The following is a 9,408-nucleotide window of genomic DNA, read 5'->3' on the forward strand; positions in this document are numbered from 1 at the left end:
GCTCCTCCTCCTTGATGCATCATTTCTGGTGCACCACAAAAAAGCTTTATGTGGCGCATTTTTAGTGGTGCGCCACATAACTAAGCTCCACCTATAAGCGTTTCCCTACTAGTGTACAAGCAATAGCAAATCATGAGAGATTTGTCGAGGGCGTCTAAATTGAATAACTGCCAGAGTTCGGAAATCTCAATATGGAGATCCTCCCTTCGGAAGTAATATTCTTCTGGGGTATTTGCCACAATGTATTTTTTGTTCTCCTTGCACGCATCAAGGTACCACTGATGCAAATTCCGTATATGCGTTGGCAGTTAATGCAACCGCTCTTTGCTGACCAAGTCGGCCCCGTAGACAAATTTAGGGGCTATATCAGCAATGGGTAGTGCAGCATATTGGGGACTCAACAATTGCTCCACAGTACAGCCCATTTGACCCGCTAGCACCGCAGCTGCTTCCATATCGAAACCACCATGTTCCTGGTACAGCGAGCGAACATCTAACACTTTGAGAGGTGGGATCGATTGTTTGGTCTGTTCTCCGAGCTGGGGAACTTTCTTTCTTTTTCTGCTTGTTGTCGCTTGCTTGGCCTTGAGGGGTGCACTTTTTGTACTTGATTGCTTCCCGGCTACACTTCTAGTTGATGATTTTCTCATGCTAGCACTATCCTTATCTTTGCTCTACTCAATTACCTTCGCAAGTGTGCGCTTATAGTCATCCTACTTCTCGTGTAAGTTATATTGCGATGGTGTGTTCATAAAATCAAGAACATATGCTTTTTGCTGCTCTGCGTATGGTGTTGGGGGCTTGGGTTTCTCCTTATGAAAATTCTCATGCATTTGTTTCTTTACAAGTGCCTCATTTTCCTCAATAGTAAGATCAAAAGGACGGGGGGAGGAACCTTTGGTACTCTTGGGAGGGGCGACAGTCGGTGGACAGGACTCTTGACACGCTTCCGCTTGGGTGCCTGCCGAGTCTTAGTGGGCGCAGGCGATGGCGCAGGAGATGGAGATGGACTAGGGATGTGGTGGTCATACTCATGGGGTGATGGTAGCAATTGACCACTCGAAGGAGGTGATGGTGACCTGCGATCACTTGGAGGAGGTGATGGTTGATACATCTCCGACGTATCGATAATTTCTTATGTTCCATGCCACATTATTGATGATATCTACATGTTTTATGCACACTTTATGTCATATTCGTGCATTTTCTGGAACTAATCTATTAACAAGATGCCGAAGTGCCGATTCTTTGTTTCTGCTGTTTTTGGTTTCAGAAATCGTAGTAAGGAAATATTCTCGGAATTGGACGAAATCAACGCCCAGGGTCCTATTTTGCCACGAAGCTTCCAGAAGACCGAAGAGGAGACGAAGTGGGGCCACGAGGTGGCCAGACTATAGGGCGGCGCGGCCCAGGTCTTGGCCGCGCCGACCTATAGTGTGGGCCCCTCGTGACGCCCCTCGACCTGCCCTTCCGCCTACAAATAGCCTTCGTCGCGAAACCCCCAGTACCGAGAGCCACGATACGGAAAACCTTCCAGAGACGCCGCCGCCGCCAATCGCATCTCGGGGGATTCAGGAGATCGCCTCCGGCACCCTGCCGGAGAGGGGAATCATCTCCCGGAGGACTCTACGCCGCCATGGTCGCCTCCGGAGTGATGAGTGAGTAGTCTACCCCTGGACTATGGGTCCATAGCAGTAGCTAGATGGTTGTCTTCTCCTCATTGTGCTTAATTGTCGGGTCTTGTGAGCTGCCGAACATGATCAAGATCATCTATCTGTAATTCTATATGTTGTGTTTGTTGGGATCCGATGAATAGAGAATACTATGTTATGTTGATTATCAATTTATATCTATGTGTTGTTTATGATCTTGCATGCTCTCCGTTACTAGTAGATGCTCTGGCCAAGTAGATGCTTGTAACTCCAAGAGGGGGTATTTATGCTCGATAGTGGGTTCATGTCTCCGTGAATCTGGGGAAGTGACAGAAATCTCTAAGATTATGGATGTGCTGTTGCCACTAGGGATAAAACATTGGTGCTATGTTCGAGGATGTAGTTACTGATTACATTACGCGCAATACTTAATGCAATTGTCTGTTGTTAGCAACTTAATACTGGAGGGGGTTCGGATGATAACCTGAAGGTGGACTTTTTAGGCATAGATGCATGCTGGATAGCGGTCTATGTATTTTGTCGTAATGCCCAATTAAATCTCACAATACTCATCATAATATGTATGTGCATGGTCATGCCCTCTCTATTTGTCAATTGCCCAACTGTAATTTGTTCACCCAACATGATGTTTATCTTATGGGAGAGACACCTCTAGTGAACCGTGGACCCCGGTCCAATTCTCTATACTGAAATACAATCTACTACAATACTTGTTCTACTGTTTTCTGCAAACAATCATCTTCCACACTATACATCTAATCCTTTGTTACAGCAAGCCGGTGAGATTGACAACCTCGTTGTTACGTTGGGGCAAAGTACTTTGGTTGTGTTGTGCAGGTTCCACGTTGGCGCCGGAATCCCTGGTGTTGCGCCGTACTACATCTCGCCGCCATCAACCTTCAACGTGCTTCTTGGCTCCTACTTGTTCGATAAACCTTGGTTTCATACTGAGGGAAAACTTGCCGCTGTACGCATCACACCTTCCTCTTGGGGTTCCCAACGGACGTGTGCTACACGCCATCAATGGTGACCTGCGATGACTAGTAGGGGGTACCCAGCCTGGAAGCCTGATGTTTTTCTTATCCCAAAGAATGATGTCACCCAGTACGTCTCCGAGTGTATCCCGACCTTCACCTTCCGGGATTTCAAGCTGCAGTGACTCAAACGTCGGTACAAAGCTGAAATCTCATTGCCACGCCATAGTGCTGGCTCACCTTCAGGTCCTAATGCAGGTAAAACAAAGCCGACCGCCACCTTAAGAGATAGGTTCCTGAACACCTCATGGAGATCACAAGGTGTCTGCTCGTTGATTCCATCCACGGGGTAGCTAGGACCGCCATCTATCGTACGTGTATATTCAGGCGGGGCCTCCGAGTCAACCACGCTGCTTCGCCGATGAGATATGCCGGCGGTATTATCTGGCTCGCAATGTCATTTATGTTCGTTAATCTCCCGCTGCTGCTGCTCAATCTCCCGTTGCTGCTGCTCAATCTCCCGCTGCTGCTGGTCAAGTCGGTGTTGGAACTCGTTTAACCGGTCATTATGCACCTCCTGCTGGCATTGTTTTGCTCTCGCTCGGCTTCTATAAGTCTCGGTGTCGCTCGGAAACCCAATCTCCCATGAATAACTAGGGCTGAGGCCTCTTGTTCGTCCTCCCTTTTCAGGTTACCAAGGACAAGCGTCAGCAAGTCATTCTCTCTATCGGGAACAAACTTCAATTTTCCCGATTTAATATCTTCCGTCACTTGAAGCCATTTTTTCCTGGGTACCTTAACCTTGTTGTCACTTTGAACAAGGTTCCATGTCCGCATGTCATACTCACAGCCATGCGCAAGGAACCAATTTCGAGCCCTCAAGTCCCAATTTTCTCGGATGGGTTCTGGAGTGATCCCATTCCGCTGCATCTCAGCCTCTTGTTCATCCCACTTAGACATGGCTTTTTGGTAGCCCCCTTCGCCCCGTATGATGGTGATATTCCTTTTCACTTGCATTCTTCTTGTTTTTCTTTGACAATGCCTCAACATCCTCTAAGGTCTTATACTTCACAAATGCATCCCAGTTATGCTCTTGCTTCGATAGATAGCCTTCGAATTTTGGAGGCTTGTTCTCCTCCTTATAAGTTGCCCATAACCGCTTCTTCCACGCCCGGAATTGTTCCCACATCTTCTAAAGAGCCCACTTCTTCACTAGCTCCTTCTGCTTGTCCATCTCAATCCGCGATTCCAATTGTGGCAAGGTGAAATGTGCCATGAGGTCGTTAAAAATCTTGCCTTTGAACCTATCGGCAACAAACTCACTTTCGGGCACCTTCTTGCTCTTGTTCCATTCTCTAATAGTGATCGGGATGCGATCCCTAACCATAACTCCGCACTGATTTTTAAATATCGTTGTGGTAGATGCGGGTTCCACCGGTTGGCCTTTAGGTGATATCCGTGTAATTTTCAAACCGGTACAAAAGGGGTGCTAGCAGGCCGCAGAAAGCCTCAGACCCTTTTGTCCCCACCCGTGGCACGACCCGCGACAAAAGGGTCCTAACGGACCGGGACAAAAGGCCCCGTGCCCTCCAGCTGGTTTCGGGGTGACGTGGCCAGGCCATTTGTCCCGGCTCCAGACTGGGCCGGGACAAAAGGTCTGGACGAAAGCCCTGTTTTCTACTAGTGGAGGGTGCAGTCTCTCACTATCGTGGCCACAACGGAGGTCGGGGACGAGCCGGCTTGATCGAAGGTATTTGCGACACCTCTGGCCTCCGAACGCATGAATCAGTGCGACTCCACGGCCAACATGTCGCATGGGAGTTCATCGTCATTCCAGCAAGGAAGATCTGTAGCCAGAAGCTTGCTCCCGCCTCGTCGGCTAGGTGCTTTTCCGGGGACTTGGTCGTCGTAGTGGGGGCGGCTGTGGTCTGTGAAATGAAGTGGGACTAGATAGGAAGATGTTGGTCCTAGGTTATGCAAGATAGTGGAAAGGGTTGCAACTGTCCGACAAGACGGGTTGACGTAACACTCGCATTTAGGGAGAAGTAAACGTTTGGTTTGTAGGATGATTGCAGATGGAGAAGGAAGAAGAAATCGTGTACGAAATATGTTACATAATAAACCTTTGTAGCTATATATCTCTCGTTCAATTATTTCTAATTTTTACCTAACATGATTTTGTAAATCTATACTACTTTTATGTACGTAAACATAGAAGTGTTGAAGCAAGTGATGTCTATCACAGATAATTGTACAATACAGAATCATGTGCGATGTATAATGTTGTGCTTATATTCTGTAGTACATAGCACACAGTTGTGTACTGACAAAACCGTGTGCATGTGCAACGTAATTGTTACCTTCTATAGGACATAATAAACGGTGTTATTGTGAGATGTACAATGTAGTGCTACATTACTTGGAAGTAAATAATGCATACATTTTAAATATAAAAATAATATTCATAATTCATTCAAAATATATCACTTAGTTACATAGAAGGATGGATGATCCATTACATCATCTATGCATTAAGTTGATCCTTAATATTATTGTAGCCGACTAGATCCCGTTGCATCCTAGCTATCTCGAAGCCGATGCAATCATCCAGAGCGACATACGTGATATGATCATAGCGCAATGGAAACTCAGTCTAGTTGTCACATCTAATGGAATTGTGATCCTTCTTCACAAGCTCCATCCCAATATAATGGTTTGACAAAGCATACATAGAAGGAGGATAGTTGGTCCTCGGGTTTGGGATCATCCTCTGCAGGTTGCGCGCCCCCGTAATGGCTGCGATGCCGTAGTACTCGAGCATCTTCACATCGTTGTCGACAACAGCGCTACATAAGTTGATTGAATCATCGCCAAGGAATTCCCTCAGGGCCTCCGGCACTACATCAGCGTGCACAATCTGGATGACGAGGACCTCACTGAAAATGCTGAGTTGCAGGACATCAGCGTGCCGCCTCTCCTCAAGTGGAAGCTTCTTCTGGCTACCTGACTTTGCAAGGTTGTATCCCAACAAATTTGGTCGGAGCAGCGTCAAGGTACTGCTCCTTCACCCGAAGGATTCACCTCTACACCCTCGTTGTAGGGAGGGTGTGTTGATACTCGTTTTGGGCCGATGGGTAATCAAGAACATAATTCGACGTTCGGCGTGACAGATGTATTGCTCATTTAGGAGACACCATGTCGACCATTTCAAGTTGTGCCATGATCCGTCTTGATAGCCGATTATGCTAGCAGTCAGAGGTGATCTCAAGGATCGATATATGAAGGCTTCCACTAAAGCTCATTTAACATGACCCCAAATGAAGAAGTGATATAAATGAAAGTTGTGCGTCTCGTCGAAACAAGCAACTTTGGTTTTTGAGTCATCGCGATCCGAGTTAGTATGCGATTTTTGGAGCTAAAATACTGCTGGAACTCAAATTACCGGAGGTGGGGCGCCAGACCATAGAGGCCTCTAAGGTAGGGCGCCGAGCGGAGTTGGAGCACAGCCGAAAACGTCGGGATTGATCGTTTTTCTTGCTACCTCGATTGAGCGATCAATATCAATTCGGATGAAAAAGTGGTCAACATGAAAGTTCTTCGTTTGTTCGAGACGAACAACTTTGTTGTTTACGAGATTTTGATTTGAGGTCGTTTACTGCCTCAAAGAGGGTCCGCAATGTGCAGATACGTTTTTGACCGAACAGTTATAGAAAGTTCGGACCAAACCATCCGAATTGGACTCAAACTAGGGTTTTGGACGTGAATCCAACCCTTCATCTTGCACGGAAAGTCCAGCCGCCCTTTATATACATGAGGGGTGACGGCCGATTGAGTCAACACCAATCGAACAAATAAATCTACTACTTTTTCGTGTTCATCTACTTTTATCTCTCTCCCCTTGTATCTTTCTTCTCGTTCTTCGTTGTTCTTCAGGATTGGAGGCTGCGAATCCACGAGGTCCTAGGGGCGGTTAGGCCAACCTAGGGCAGCCCATAGCCGCCGCAAGCCCTGACGGGGTCCCTCCCGGGCGAGCGGGGTTTCGGGTCTACAAAAGCGCTCGCCGGAATGTCTTGCGTATCGCGCTTCCGGCGAGCCTCCCTCCGCGCGTGCTGCCGCGCATCGCGCTCGGCGTCGAGGGTACACGGCGACGTGTTTGTGTGCGAACACACTTTTTGGCGACTCCGCTGGGGACGAAGCTTCGAACATGGTCTCCAGCCCGTTCTTGCTACGAAAAGAGCGTCATCAAGAGGCTGCAATCTACAACGGTATCATGAATCCCCAATCTCCTTATGTAGATGCAAACAACTCTTATATTGATGTTGCTAGATCCTCTGGTACATATAATGTATCGGCTAACCCTAGATCTTACTATGTGCAAAAGCCGATGCAAAATAATCTCCATACTTTTAGCAACTTGCAACAGTTATCGACTTCTCATGCATCGGCAACCCCAGAAGTTCATATGCCGATGAACAACATGATGACTTCAGTTACTCAATATGAAACACCCAATGTTAAAAAATTTAGTAGCTTGCAAGATAGTGTTTCATCGTTTTATTCATCGGTAAATAGTTCAGAATATATTGTTTCACCTGTATACATACCGATGGATAGGGAAATTGGACATGCTACTACTAGCTATTTGGCCAATTACCCTGAACCATCATATGATGCAACTTATGTTACTAACTTTTCAGCACCATATGCAACTGGAGATATCCATAATTCGGCTCGACACCTCCACAAAGGTTATAGCCGAATAAGTGGAAATTCAATAGAAGCTCAGGTGCCTTCATCATCTAGTGTTGCAGCGTATGAGGACAATGATTGGAAGGGAAAACTTGCAGCTGAGTTCAAGAAGCTTAATGCTCTTCACTGGGAACTAGAAGAAAATCCATGTGATCTTGCAGCAATTCATGCTTATGAATCATACAATAGGAAGCGTGAAGAAGAGCGTCAAGCAAATAATATCAGGTTTTATCCTTCAGAACTACAATGTTTCGGCAACACTTCATTGCCGAAAGAAAAAACAAGCATCAGAGGGCAACAATGTCTAGCTGAGGTTAACGCCGATAAGATCATTATGTTTGATGATTTATCGGAGGAACAACGCCAAGGCTATGAAGTACTAAAAAATAAGCGCAGGGAGGAATTTGAGGTGCTTGAAAATAAGCTCAAGGAGGAGCATAAAGCGTACAAGAAAAAGCTTGAAGAGGAAGATCTACAATTTTTCCATGCAATGATCAAGAAGAATCCTCGGGATAATGTTACCCTGGTTGAAGAAACCAAATCCTCTCCTTCATACAGCAATCAAGTTGAACCCTATGAAATATCGAAGCAAGAAGAAGAAGCTTTGCACAGTAACAAGATTCATGAAGAAAATAAGAATGACTCGGCTAGTATGGTTAATTCGGTTATAGAAGCCGAATCAAAAAGTACATGTGCTGATTCTATTGAATCAAAAGATGCAAGCTTCATCGGGCAAGATCATGGTGAATGCAAAACAACCATGCTTGATTTTTCTGGATGTAAGGGAGCTTACATGCTGCCCTGTGAATTTTGTGCCAATGAAACCTATGATTGTAAAGAGCAGAAAAATAGAGCCGGACAATGTTCGGTTGATGAAGAGCATCAAAGTGATGATGTACAGAGTTCAGAACAGCAAGAAGACAAGACGTTTGAGAGTCATCCAAATACAGGGAAATATACTGTTCAGGTCATGCAACCATCATACTCTCCCAACGTCTTCAAAGAGGTATATCTAGCAAATAATTTACTGATTTTTCAATTTGGTCAAAGCCATATTGTTGATGTATCTATCAGCAAGATTTTCATGAGAAACTTTGAAAGACCAATGAGGAGAAGTAATTTCTTTGTTAGAAATATAATTGCTACACAACATATCGGTCAACATGTTGCACCATTTAGAAAGACCGATAGTGAAAACTTATTACAACCAAGGCTTTCCACATTGTTTCATTTGAATTTTATATTTACATGTGTAGCTTTGCTTACTTCATACTTGGCTTACATTTGGTCTCAAGTGAGACATGTGTGTTATAACTATTTTGGTTTCAGAAACTTAAAGCCAAGGTTATTATCTTTGGAGAAAGCCGATACTAGTATATTACCATATTCAAACACATCGGAAAATGAGTGTGAAAATCAAAGCATAGCTGAATGGGGTGATGTAAAATCTGAATCATTCGGTTGCTTAATTGCAAAGCCGTTCTCAATGCAAGATCGGCTGGAAGATAAAATGTGTACCTTTAGTTTGAGCATGTGTGATCATATCGTTGATGTATTGCTGAAGAGTGATTATATTAGAATTCTTGATCACAATGTTGAACCATTAGTACAAGAACGAATCTATTGCAAGTTGCATGATTCGTTTGAGCACAGTACTCAGAATTGCATCATGTTCCATCAAATAGTACAATCGGCCATTAATAAAGGACGATTGAAATTTGTTGAAACAAAAACAGATGGCCAATCTATTTCGATTGGTCTTGATGGCAAAAAGTTATTGCATCGGTTACCTCTAGCCGATTCATATGATGATGAGAAGGTACACACTAGAGATAATGGGATCACACTCTCAAGTAAAGAAATTATTCATGAGCATTTTAAAGACATTCTTGGAGCTGGGTGTTCCATTGAAGCTACACCAAGGACATCAAACACTGGGGGGCAACAACGAAATTCAAAGATCAATGGATGCAAAACGAAACATGACAAAGGCCGTGATAAGCACAAGGGTA

At 44.9% G+C, this 9,408-nt stretch overlaps 1 protein-coding gene across 1 annotated transcript; it reads right to left on the reverse strand.

The window, feature by feature from the left end:
• Positions 1–5,300: 5,300 nt before the first annotated feature.
• On the reverse strand, positions 5,301–6,111 carry LOC127328727 (uncharacterized). The gene is made up of 2 exons (XM_051355303.1): positions 6,090–6,111; positions 5,301–5,650 (listed from the first exon to the last, which is right to left on the reverse strand). The coding sequence occupies exons 1-2, from the start codon at positions 6,109–6,111 to the stop codon at positions 5,301–5,303; spliced, it is 372 nt and encodes a 123-aa protein (XP_051211263.1).
• Positions 6,112–9,408: the final 3,297 nt, after the last annotated feature.

Source organism: Lolium perenne, chromosome 2, assembly GCF_019359855.2.
Source record: "Lolium perenne isolate Kyuss_39 chromosome 2, Kyuss_2.0, whole genome shotgun sequence".
NCBI lineage: Eukaryota > Viridiplantae > Streptophyta > Magnoliopsida > Poales > Poaceae > Lolium > Lolium perenne.